The sequence below is a fragment of the Toxorhynchites rutilus genome, chromosome 3, assembly GCF_029784135.1.
Source record: "Toxorhynchites rutilus septentrionalis strain SRP chromosome 3, ASM2978413v1, whole genome shotgun sequence".
NCBI classification, from domain to species: domain Eukaryota; kingdom Metazoa; phylum Arthropoda; class Insecta; order Diptera; family Culicidae; genus Toxorhynchites; species Toxorhynchites rutilus.
Window position 1 is genome coordinate 329,372,709 of NC_073746.1, and position 13,730 is coordinate 329,386,438.

Sequence of the window (13,730 nt, forward strand, 5' to 3'; positions counted from 1 at the left end):
TTCACTGATGACACTAACGTTCTTATATAGAAACTTTCGTAACTTTTCATAGAACTTGGATTGAAATTCCTCTACCAAACAACACGTCTCGACTGTATTTTGAATTACGAACGTTCGAGAAAACACGTGTACCAGGCGCATGTCGGATAAATTTTATTCTTAACGGAAAATCTCCCGACCTGTACGGGAATCGAACTCGAATCACCTGGCATGATATATGTGACGCCAGCCACTCGGGCACTCGACAACGCACGTGGGACTACGACTAACCGGAGTATATGGGCGTGAAATAAAAACCTGAACACAGGACATGCAAGAAAAAATTAAAGATTCCAAATGCTTAGAACTCGGACATTTCTATAGAATAGATCGGAAACTATTAATAGTTTCCGATTACTGAAATTATCTTATTATGTTACTGAAATGTTATTTTCCATGAGATAAACAATTGAATAACTGTAAAATGTCAAGCGTTATCTAAACGCTCTAACTGCCAAGTTTTTATTGGCCCAATTTCTGGTTTCCCCAACACAGACTTCAAAATCAATGTACCCGTGAGAATCCGCTTTGTATTTTTGATCCCACCGAGCTCATACACAGACTTCAAAATCAATGTGTCTGGAGGAATCCACTTTACAAATACATGCAAGTAGGGGGACGTTTTGTTCACACCAAAATATGTGAGAAGAATTTCAAAACAAAGATGTCTGAGGAAATCCGCATTGCAAATATATGCGAGCTGCGAGTACTTTTGTACTCGCTTGTTTCTGTGCAGACCGGAATATGTTTTCCCTCAACGTACTTCTAAACTGAGAAACCTGGGAAAATCGTCATTTCAGATACTAGAGGTGAATGGACCACTGGCGGTTCGAGCACTACGTGAACATGAGAGATGCAATAATTCAGGAGGGAAACATAAAATACATTGATCGTTTGACAATTCTTTCGATCACATATTTTGGTAAGGCATCATATCCAACGAAAAAAGACGGCCATCAAGTTTACTTGCAACGAAGAACATAATCTCTCACAATGCATGGATTGATCTTACATGGCAGCTGTTCTATTTTTTTACTTACAAAGCAAATATGTTGAATTCAATTGAATTCGAAAATTGTTTCATTCAATCGATAATTCAATCAATACAATACAAATGCTTACTAAGACATCGGTAGTCCCACGTTAACCTTAAGGTTTTGGTCAAAATCCCTACCATCAAAAGGGGTGAAAATTTAAAAACAAAAACAATCTAAAAATAAAATGAGTTTAAAGTGTTGGAAGTGACGAAAAGATACGATTATATCTCTCATTTTATTCAGGTTTTTCAGGATTCAGATCTTTTCCCCAAACAAAAATAAGAGGATGATGTTCGAGACACGACCGCATTGTTAACGCAGGACTACAATTCATCTGTTTATCACTTTCGACATTATCTCAGTAAGGAACGAAATTTTATAATTATCTCTTCAGAATTTTTAGTATTTCTTGTCTTAACTTCTCGTGGCCTTCGAAAACAGTTTTTCTAATAAGAGTACCTGTTTACGCCAGTACTTCTGGCTATGCCGAATTTCACTTTCCGACGGAGAAAACGTTAACCGGACAGCTTATAATTTCCTTCTTCCGAATTTAAATTTGCAAAGGATAGCGAGACTTTACTCTACGATGGTTTATTAACGAATGAAGCTCTGTACATTACGTGCCCTATTTATATGATACACGCTCTAGTGAATTCTATTGTGGATGGTATCTTTGCTCGGGTTGTTCTAGAATGTTCGCTATAAACAATAGACCTTATATTATAGCAATAGAATTTTTCTATCCCTGTCTGATACCTTTCTAGAAAAGTCAGTTTGTTCTCTGGTGAATTGTTATTGTTTGGACATCGCTTTTGAGGTAAGTTGATTGTTTGAAATAATACCTTTGATTTCCAATTTACTTTTCAGGTAATTGTGTACCATTTGGAGCTCTTGGACAAAACTGAGGTAAGTAACAATTCATTTAAATAGCTAATCCTTATTGTTGTTTTTTTTCAGATGAGCTGTGTTTTGTGTTTAGTTTAGTGTTTTCAAGTGTAATTATTTTGTTGTGAATAAAGTGTGAAAAATTAACTTGTGTTTTTTTTTCCTGATTTGAGTTCCGCCTTGGCTCGGGCCGGAACATTCCGCCCACTAAAATTGGGTCAATTTTCCTGTTGAAGTGGTAGCTTACTGAGATTGTGGACTGATTGAACGATTTCGCTGTCTCTCATCTTTAGCGTAACCAGTCGCGGCTTTCCATCTGGTGCGTGTTTCAGCTGCAGAACTCTTCCGAGTGCCCACTGCTGTGTGGGTAGTTTCTGCCGTCGAACGAGAACCAAATCACCTATTTGCAGATTGTTACTTGGTTGATGCCACTTATTTTTGCGTTGCAATTCGGGAAGGTATTCGCGACTCCAGCGATCCCAAAAGTGTTTCCGTAGCTCATGCAAATATTTGTAGCGTACTTCGTAGCTTTTATCGGCTGTTGGGATGTACTCGCTATGATTGGGTGCTGTGAGTGGTCGTCCAATGATGAAGTGTGCGGGCGTCAATGGTTGCAGGTCATTTGGATCGCTCGATGCTGGTGATATGGGACGTGAGTTTAAAATGGCTTCGATGTCCGCTAACAATGTGCTGAATTCTTCGAACGTTAGTTTTGCGTTACCGGTAATGATTTTTAGGTGTCGTTTCGCTGATTTTATCGCTGCCTCCCAAAGACCACCCATGTGTGGCGATGCTGGCGCGTTGAAATGCCATTGCGTACCACCCATCGATAGATAGTTGGCGACCTGAGTGTTGTGTTCGTCCGAAGCTCTTCTTTTGTACCATTCTCGAATTTCTCTCGCAGCACCCACAAAGTTTGTTCCGTTGTCACTGTGGATGTGACCACAGTGACCTCTGCGAGCGATGAATCGCCGAAGCGCAGCCAAGAAAGCTCTTGTAGATAAGCTGCTTACAGCTTCTAAGTGGACTGCTCGCGTCGTAAAGCATACAAAAACGCAGATGTAGCCTTTGGTTGTTGGTGAGCCAGGTCCACGTCTCTGAATCAGGGTGATGGGTCCACCGTAGTCCAATCCGCATATGTAGAATGGCGGGGCAGCTTCCAGACGTTGTGGTGGGAGCTGACCCATTATTTGTTCCAGCATTCCCCGATTAGGATTAGCCTTGAAACAAGGAATGCATTTCCATACAACATTCCGTGCTGCTCTTCGTCCTTGTGGAATCCAAAAGCACCTTCGAATGCTTGCTAACAGTGCTTCCGGTCCAAGATGGTGATTGCTGAGATGTTCGTGCCGCAGGATCAGTTCGGTCAAAGTACTTTTTGCTGGCAAAAGTATTGGATGCTTACAGTCGTAATTGATGTTTGACCGTGCCAGCCTGCCGCCCACCCTGAGAAGGCTGCCATCTAGGAATGGAGTTAGCGGCCATAGTTTGCTGCTATTTGGAAGTGCTTTTCCAGCTGTTAATGCTGCAATTTCGCCTGGATAGTATTGATGCTGGACATGGCGAACAAGTATATCTCGCGCTGTGTGCAATTCAGTTGGCTGCAGTGGCCCGATTCTCCTGTCTGTTCGGTTTCGTTGGCAGTTGGTGCCGAAGCGAAGAATCCAGGCAGTTACTCGTATCAGCCGTATGTAGGAAGAGTACCGGCTGAGCATTCCGTCTAGCAATGAATTGAACTCGATGACGTGCGTTGAAGTCACTGCTGACTGTCTCCTTTCCTTGTCGATGAGGCGCTGCACTGTTGAGGGCAGATTGTCTGGCTGGAGTTCGAATGTGTCCTCGGGCCTCCAAGTAGGACCACTCCACCATAAAGGAGTGCTCGCTAGTGACATAGGGGTGGCCCCACGGCTCAGTAGATCGGCCGGATTTTCGTCCGTGGGAATGTGTCTCCAGTTCACTGCGGATAATGTCGAGTTGATCTCTGCTACGCGGTTGGCCACAAATGTCTTCCATCTGGCTGGGTCTCCTGCTATCCACGCTAAAGTTGTCATGGAGTCACTCCAGGCTGTCGTCTGATGGATGGTCATTCGTAACGTTGACTTTACCGTTTTGATGAGTCGTGCTAGTAGCGTAGCTGCGCAGAGTTCTAACCTCGGTATTGTTGGGCGATTGATAGGTGTCACCTTTGATTTGGAGCAAAGCAGGCGCGAGCTGACGTTGCCCACTTCGTCCACGGCTCTCAGGTATAACACTGCACCATATGCTGTCTCCGATGCGTCGCAGTATCCATGAAGGTACACCCGCCGTAGAAAATCGATGGATAGGCAGCGACGAGGGATTTTAATGTGCCATGTCTCTTGCAGATGTGCCAGGTAAGAACGCCAACGGACATTGTATAGTTCTGGTAATGGATCCGACCAGTCGATGTCGAGTTTCCAGAGCTCCTGCATGAAGGTTTTGGCAACGATTACAATAGGTCCAATCAGACCTAGCGGGTCGAATATTTTCGCGATAGTCGACAGCACTTCACGTTTCATGTAGTGTGTTTGAGTTGCGTTGCAGTTTACGGAGAAAGAAAATAGATCTTCGCTGACGTGCCATCTCACTCCAAGAGTCTTCAGCGATGCTTCCGGGGCGAAGTGATGCGTAGACAACGAAGCTCGTTCTGCAACCGGGATGTCTTTGAGTACTGCCGGATCATTTGTCGCCCATTTTCGCATAGTAAAACCACCTCGTCTCAACAAATGTGTCATCTGTCTGCGCGTCTCGATAGCTTCTCGGACAGAGGATGCACCAGACAGAAGATCATCGACGTAAAAATCGCTGATTCCCTTCTTGGCCAGTGGAAACGAGTCGCCGTCGTCCACCGCAAGTTGTTTCAATGCTCTAGTTGCCAAGAACGGTGCGCAAGACAAGCCGAAAATTACCGTTCGCATCCCGAACTCTGTCATAGGGCGACCTGGTTCTTGCCACAGCATCCGGATGAGCTGAGAGTCCTCTTCTGTTACACGAACTTGGAGATACATTTTCTCGATATCTCCAATAAGTGCAATTCGATGTAGACGGAAGTTCAGCAGGATGTTGTACAGACTTTCTTGTACCACTGGACCTGTCATTAGCAAGTCGTTCAGGGTGAAACCGTTCGATGACTTGAGTGACCCGTTGAATACCACTCGAAGCTTTGTCGTACTGCTTTCTTCCTTCAACACTGCGTGGTGAGGCAAAAATATGGTAGGGTTGTGACTCGGCCCCGCTGGCATTGGTTCGATGTGTCGAGCAGCAATGAGTTCCCCGACGTAGTCTTCATACAGCTGTTGATGTTCTGGATTGTTGTTCAGTCTCCTTTTCAATGCGTGATATTGTCGCAACGCCGAATATCTAGTGTCGCCTATGTTGGATGGATCCTTGCGAAATGGCAGCTTCACCACGTAGCGTCCACTTGAGTCTCGCGTAGTATATGCTTGGAAGTGATCTTCACACAACTGCTCTTCGACGGTCAAGCGTGTGGTCGGCTTGAAATCCTCCAGCTCCCAGAATTTGGCGACTAGCTGATTAAGATTTCCAGGTTCTTCTTGCGCTTCTACTCGTGTAGAAAAGTTTGAAGAGGTAGGATTTAGTCTTTCCTCTGGTATATGAAATCCTGCTACGATCCAGCCTAGTTTGGTTCTTTGCAGGATTGGTTGTGATGGTCCCAGTGAAATCTGTTCCGGTTCAAGCAGGTGGTAATACATGCTGGCACCAATGAGTAGGTCGATGTTACCGGGAATGTGGAATCGCTCGTCCGCAAGCGCGAGATCTGCTAGACTACCCCATTGAGTGATGTTCACCGCTTGATGTGGGATAGGTTCGGAGATTTTGTCGAGGATAGCACACTCCGTCTGCTGCCGGAAGTCGGAATTACGTGACTGGATTGTCACCGATACGGCTTCGTGGATTCTGGTCGCTAGACCAGAGATTCCTCTAAGTGGTAGATTGATGTGACGTCTGTCCAGACCCAACTTCTTGGACAAGTCGGTGGTTATGAAGCACGCTTGTGAACCGGAATCCAGTAGAGCCCTGGCTGGACAGAGATTTCCTGAAGCATCCAGCACATTCACGATAGCGGTTGAGAGGAATACAGAACAGAATGCGTCGTTGTACGATAGATGGTTCCTCACTTCACCGGGAATTTGTGCTGGTGTATGTCTTCGATCCTCATGGAGGAGTGTATGATGTCGCTGATTGCACTGCTTACACGTACCGTATGAGCAGCCGGTAGTCCCGTGACCTTCACGAAGGCAGTTCTCACATCGACCAAGACGTTTAACCCAATCAATGCGATCGGCCACGGATAAGTTGTTGAATCGTCTGCAGCAGAAAAGTCTATGTTGACCCTCGCCGCAAACTGCACAAATGGGTTTCGCCACCCTGTTCGTCGCAGCAAGACTGGTACTGCGAGGTGAGGTTCGTGATGCTGACCGATTTGCAGGTTGAGATGATGAGCCACGAGAGGTTTCCAGCGTATAAACTCGTTGTTCCACGAATTCTAGGAAAGCCGTCAGCGTCGGAATAGTTTCCATCATGGTCGCTCGAGTGTGCCACTGGTGACGGGTGTCAGTGTCCAGCTTCGCTTGTAGCAAGTGCACCAACCAGCAGTCCCGATCCTCTCGTTGTATGGCTTGAAGAGCACGTCGGACGTCGTCTGCTGTATCGTGCAAGCGTGCCAGGTTGCTTGCAGAAACAACGGTGAAAGAAGGAATATCGAGGAATCGTTGAATGTGATGACTTATAATTTGATCTTGCCGATCGAAACGCCTTTTCAAAACCTCCAACGCTCCTTCGTAGTTGCGGTCTTCGATCTTGATGTGTCTCAAGAGAGCGGCTGCTCGCCCGGAAGTGTACGTCTTCAGATACACCAACTTCTGTGCCTTTGTGAGCCGCGTGTTTTGGTCAACAGAACTCTTGAAGAGATCAAAGAACGATGTCCATTCGCCATAGTCGCCCGAAAAGATGGGTAGAATGCCCTTTGGTAGTTGCAATTCGGGAACCACGGGAGTTATCGATGATTCTTGAGATGATGTATTGGTGTTCGATGTAGCCGTAGACGCTTCGTTTCGATTGTTGATCAGACGCTTGAACTGGAGAAGTGTTGCTCTCGTCCGGTTGTAGCTTGTCTCGATCGACCTTTCGTATTCCAGATGTTCTTCTAAGTCTTCGTCCACGCAATGTTCGAGAATTTTGTCGTGAACTGTCCTGAAGTCCTGCCAGAGCTCTCGTAGGCTATCCAGTTCTACGTCTAGATCTTCCACACAAGCCGTTGCAATTTGCATTGCTTGGACTCGAGAAGTGACGTAGCCTAGACGTCCTTCGATAGCTGAACGCCGCAGTTGCAGTTTCTCCATCTTCGTGTTGTCCTCAGTGTCCACGTATCCTGTCTACAGCGCCAAATGTTTACGCCAGTACTTCTGGCTATGCCGAATTTCACTTTCCGACGGAGAAAACGTTAACCGGACAGCTTATAATTTCCTTCTTCCGAATTTAAATTTGCAAAGGATAGCGAGACTTTACTCTACGATGGTTTATTAACGAATGAAGCTCTGTACATTACGTGCCCTATTTATATGATACACGCTCTAGTGAATTCTATTGTGGATGGTATCTTTGCTCGGGTTGTTCTAGAATGTTCGCTATAAACAATAGACCTTATATTATAGCAATAGAATTTTTCTATCCCTGTCTGATACCTTTCTAGAAAAGTCAGTTTGTTCTCTGGTGAATTGTTATTGTTTGGACATCGCTTTTGAGGTAAGTTGATTGTTTGAAATAATACCTTTGATTTCCAATTTACTTTTCAGGTAATTGTGTACCATTTGGAGCTCTTGGACAAAACTGAGGTAAGTAACAATTCATTTAAATAGCTAATCCTTATTGTTGTTTTTTTTTCAGATGAGCTGTGTTTTGTGTTTAGTTTAGTGTTTTCAAGTGTAATTATTTTGTTGTGAATAAAGTGTGAAAAATTAACTTGTGTTTTTTTTTCCTGATTTGAGTTCCGCCTTGGCTCGGGCCGGAACAGTACCGGTAAGTTTCTTCGTTTTTTTTCAAAAATTAATGCTTTATTCTACAAAAATGGTTACAAATTTAATATTCAAAGTATTGCCCATTGCTAGTCACAACTTTTTCTCATCTTTCTGGCAATTCACGGATCCTTTTGCCCATTTCAGCGTTTCCAAGTATATTTTGACCGATTTTGTGACATGCGGCCGAACATTGTCGTGCAAAATAACTTTATCGTGTCTTTGCTCGTATTGTGGCTGTTTGTCCTTCAGTGCACGACTCAAACGCATCAATTGTCGTCGGTAGAGGTTCCTCGTAATGGTTTCATCCGGTTTTAGCAGCTCATAGTACACCACACCCAGCTGCGGCCGTCGATATTGACATGCATGGCTGGCGTATCCATACGTTGCCTGACGTTTAGGATTGTCGTAATGGACCCAATTTTCATCGCCAGTAACGATGCGAAGCAAAAAACCCTTTTTTATGCCGTTGGAGCAGTTGTTCGCACGTGAAAAACCGGCGTTCGACGTCTTGTGGCTACAATTCATACGGCACCCAATGTACTATCTTTCAGATCATTCCCATTGCATTCAAACGGTCCTTGTTGCGTTTGTGACGGATCTTGATCGAGTAAAGCCTCCAATTCTTCATCTATAAACTTTTTTGGTGGTCCGGAACGCTCTCCGTCTTCCAAGTCAAAATTACCACTTTTAAACCGCGCACACCACGTCTGATACGTTCACTCAGTTGGAGCATAGTCATAAAAACTTCCACCAAAATGCGATGGCTTTCCGTAGCTTTTTCCTTCATATTGAAATAATGAAGTAACACTCCCCACAAACACACTCTCGTTGGTACGAAATTCAACATATTAGAAGTATGTTGTTTGAGCCTTAACTTTTTGACATATACTGAAAAAGACGCGCAATGACCGTAGCTTTCCAACGAATGTCTGGAAATTTGACTCACTGGAATAATAATCAAGTTACGCCATCTGTTGTAAAACCGAAGAAACTTACCCGTAACCTAATACATTCTTCATGAGTGCGAAAAAGATATCAACGAAGATGGTCTAATGAGACACTACAGAAATGTTAAATTCGCGTCAGAAGGAAAATAACAAAGGTTACGTTGATACGGTGATTTAGTTTGCAAGAAATCGTTTCCTTATGCACCTCAATAAATCACATTGTCGAGCAGTTTTGCGACATTTTTGTATCAGCGATTTTATGGACATGAAGCAATAAATTCGAGATTTTTCAAGTTTTACAGAATCCACATTTCTTCCCATTTTTAGCGAACAATCTACCAGTTTTTGAAAAATATTATTGGCAACCCTGATGCGACAGAGTAAACCATGTATCAATTAGCTGCAGAGCCCAAAATCTTCGAAGATGAAAAATGAATATCGACTCTCCTCTCAGTCGCTTCGCTTCGACTAGCACTACTTCGACATTCGCCGTCAACATACATTGAATTGACAAGACAGGAATTGACGAGCGTGTAAAGGCGAGGATGATTGATGAACTATTCTAGTATATGGTTATTCTGATTGATGTGACTAATGAAGACAAATCTGCCTCTTCATTCAACTGTCTTCAATCCACACTTCTACTTCTCCCTGACACGAATCTCTTTATCCGCGAACGCAATTTTATTTTTACGTCCATATAAAGTGAAACGGAAACTTAATTTCTGATGCAAAAAAGAAGTTACACCATTGATGGACGGTTTATTGTCTACCCACCGTGAACTCAAACCAACGAACGTAGACAGTTATCAGGTATGCTACAAAGTCCTCGCGTTAGTATTAGTAAATAGCGTACAGTTTGGGAGGAATTCTAAACAAAATATTAGTTCACTTTGCCTCCGAGTTCAACTTTGTGAAGAAAAATATATAATATCAATAAAATTCACAAACACCGCACGCTATTTTATACGTGTGAGTAATTTTCGAGTACGATGCAAAAAAAATCTAGCTCACCTGTAGTATATGTCAAACCACGTTGAACTCAAACATCGATACATGCATACGGGATACATGAGCGAGAAAACCGAATTCATTTTGAGGGGAGTCACTTCAAAATGCAATGAAGTCCATTTGACAGGAAAAAATGACATGAGATAGTCGAGTCGTAGAGGGAGATAGCGACTAAACGCCCGACTGACTATTGAGTCATGTCATGTCAGGTTCAATTGAATACGAAGGGGAATTTCTTCATAGTCCGCTGACTATCCTCAGTTGAACACAACTATGCCGAGCCCCAATCAGCTGTATATTGCACTGGCCTGGAGCCATAGCCCGAGGACATCCTTGTAATCTGGTCCAGCAGCCAAACTTCCTTAGAGGCGCAAAAAAAGACGGAAATGGCTAAGATTACGAGAACTTTTGACAGTTACAGTTGTTACATAAGTCATTGTGTCAACGAAGGGGCGAAGGAGAAGGTTACGCCGTTGAATAGTTCCGCAAAATTTGTTCCTATTATTAAAACTAGAGAAACTAGAGATGGTGAAGCACGGTAAGAAAGAACTAGTTTGCCAAAAAAAAAATCCTCAGTTCGGTCGGTGTTCGTTTGACAGAACGGAAGAACGAACAGTTCGCAATATGATTTGCGCAATCTCACGTTATTCGCCGCGCGGAATAGAGAGGATTGTACGATTGTGGAGACATTTTCCGAACATAAAATCACAATCATCCCTTGAGACGTTTGGGTCTTCGTCTTGTTTCCAAACAATTGCACTCAAAAGTGTTGTTGTGCAACTGCACATAAATAATCACAAAATTACCTACTGGCTGCGTAACAGTTAGAATATTCGTAACAAGCAGATGAAGTATCTTGAGTTCAACCCCAGCCTCGCAGTAGAAGCTGTAATCTCTAGAATGCTGTTAAGGCGTACCGAAAGGAACAATGAACTTTCAGCTCAAAAGTTCAACATTTGGAATCTACTCTATATACAATATATCAAAACGTTGAAGAATCATATCGAACTACCCTTGTATAATTTATACTAAGAAACAGAACTTACCCGATAGTCAGTGTTCTTTCCCGATTTGCAGCAGCTTGGGCACTCCCAGCTGTTGGGTAGATCCTCATTCACAATGCCACCGATTTCGGGTGCCAACCGTTGAGCACAGTCCGGGTGCGATATTTCGTAACAAACCGAACATTCCATCAGCGAGGAAGGTCCTTCCTGCATTTGTGCTTGCAATTTAGCCTGGGCTGGCGCTGTTATCGGAGCTTGTCTCCAACCATCCAAATGGCAATGTATACACTGCGCCGTCACCGGTAACATTGGCTGTAAGCATTGTCGCATCATGCAGGTTTGCTTCGCTCTTCCGGGACCACCAAATTTTACCATGTCCAGACAGAAACTACATTCGCCACAATCCGAACGTTGACAAGCTTCACAGTTTTTACAGCGTGTTCTTCTTCGCCTTGGACCATTACCATCACGCTTCTCGGCGCTCGATCGACCGCCACCTCCACCGCTGTGGTTATTGCTGTTCTTTTTGTAAGGTCCCCGCATAGCCCCAGCTCCCGCCGAACGTGTCGGCTGTGGTGAAACGAAATTTCGATCATCATCTTGCTGCTGATTGAAGGGTATCGCTGGGGCTATTGGCGTTCCATTACTGTTGGGTTGCTCCTCCCGAGTCACAGCCATCTGATGAGCAGTGGAAGGGCTATCCGACGGCGATACTAAATGCTCCGTTGGTTGGGGTTGTGGAATCATATCCTGCGTATTTTCTTCCTGACTGGGCTGTGAACCCTCGCCTTCCTCCTCGTGAGAACCAGGAGTTTTTATGCCATCCCCGGCATAGTACTCGTAACGTTCACGAAGGTACGCATTATTGCTTTTGTTGAGATCGGGATGTAATACTGGTGCGCCAGTGATTGCTTGTTCTGGATTGTCTTTGCAGTGACGTTCGACCAACGTCCGAACATCCTTGATTAAAGCAACCGGATCCTTGATCAAATCCGGAACATTTTTCTTCTGCGGGGGCAGATCATATAAATACATCACAATCTCCTTCAATCCGAACAGTTCGTAATGGGTTAAATGCACATGTGGTTTTCCGTCCAGTTCCGCTTCCCGCCCAGGCTCTCCCTCCAAATGTGAGTGCCCTAGCAACGTGTAAACGTACTTGGCCAATACATACCACAGCATTTCGGTGAAGAAAGGGTAGCGGAATTTCTGTGGTACTTTCGTGTTATCCTCGACCTGGGCGATTTTCAGCTGTTTCACAATCCCAAACGAGTGAAGAAAGTTTCCGCCGAATACCAACGAATCCGTTGGCGTATAGACCGCATGAATCCATCCAGTTGGAATGAAAAACGTATTTCCGGCGGTTAGATAAACCCTCGCGCACTTCTCAACAGTATCACCAAAGAACACATCCGATTGCTTCCCGGACAACACCCATTTCTCGTACAGCTGTAAATTTTTCTCTGTCGGTGGAATCAACCAAAATACTTTGCTACCCTTCAATATATGATACCACACTGATGTCCCACCGAAATCCACGTGGAAATCTGTAAAACAATTCTTCACTGACATTAGACAGTACTTTTGCACTTTCGGGTACATCATCTCGTTTAGCACATTTGTCGATTCGACCTGGGATTCCTTCAGCTGCTTCGGCCACACCACATCGACCCAATCAATCTGCCGCACTATGTTCGGGCTTTGTACGTAATTCTCCAGCTTCGTGTGGGAAAATTCGAGCGAGATCACATTCAGCAGCTTCTTTTTGTTGGGATCCTCGTAATATTTCTCCCAGTCCTTCATGGTCATCTCTACATTCTTCTGAGTGTTTACATCCATCACATCCAGGATGCGTCGCGAGCCAACACACATCCTCACATCGTTGACGGTAAAGTTGGACGATGGCACTTGCAGTCCGAGTCCGGTCTTCTCCTTGAACAGAAGTGGTATGTTGAAGCCGTACTGTTGTAGAAAGCTGAAAGTAAAAGGATTTTTAAGCGAGAGAAATAAATAAATAAAAATTCGATATCCCCACAGAATCGGTTCATTGCGTTCATGTTGAAAGGCATTCGCGTTGACCTAAAATCCATTCCAAATTTGAAACATTCATCGAGTCATAAATACCCCCATCAAAGCTAGTTCCAATCTGTTCACTTTCCATGCATTAATCATTACAGAGTTATCTTCTTATATTGCAGCTGTGCGCACCTACCTATCCACTGTAACTGTTGGTAGGTGATTATTAACATGTACTTTTTTGCCATTCATATCTCAGTCAACTATCGTCACATAGTTTTAAATTGTTTATGACATGCTTTTTCTGCACATACATGCTCAGATGCCGCTCAAACTCTCTTCCACAGCAGTTCTCTGACTCATTTTTCCCCCTTTTTCCAACACCCACGTCTAATGTGGATTTTTGCCCCAATGGGAAGAGAATCATCATGGTATAGAAATCTTGAAACATGCAAAACAAAGTCCCCCTTCCATCGAACAATCCGGTGTGAGTACCAGTTGCCTCTCGTAGATGAATTAATTCATCAATAGTATCGTGTATATTAACGACAGAGCTCAGGCAGATATAACTACACTTCATTTATGGTTTCTCTCTCTCTCTTGTTCATCTGTATGAACTTGATAGATTTTTCTGAACGCCGCGCTGAGGCGTTTGAATCTGCCGCCGGGCGACGCTTTCCGAGATTCGCTCCAAACCTTAGAGCGAGAAATCGAATTAACGACGACGTTATCATC

At 44.1% G+C, this 13,730-nt stretch overlaps 1 protein-coding gene across 4 annotated transcripts in view; it reads right to left on the minus strand.

The window, feature by feature from the left end:
* Positions 1 to 13,730, minus strand: part of LOC129775084 (jmjC domain-containing histone demethylation protein 1) — a 57,621-nt gene that overhangs the window by 3,711 nt on the left and 40,180 nt on the right. For all 4 annotated transcript variants that reach the window (XM_055779332.1, XM_055779330.1, XM_055779331.1 and 1 more), the window contains one exon: positions 11,022 to 12,954. In XM_055779332.1, coding sequence (XP_055635307.1) covers positions 11,022 to 12,954 — 1,933 coding nt within the window. The remainder of the gene's footprint in view (positions 1 to 11,021; positions 12,955 to 13,730) is intronic.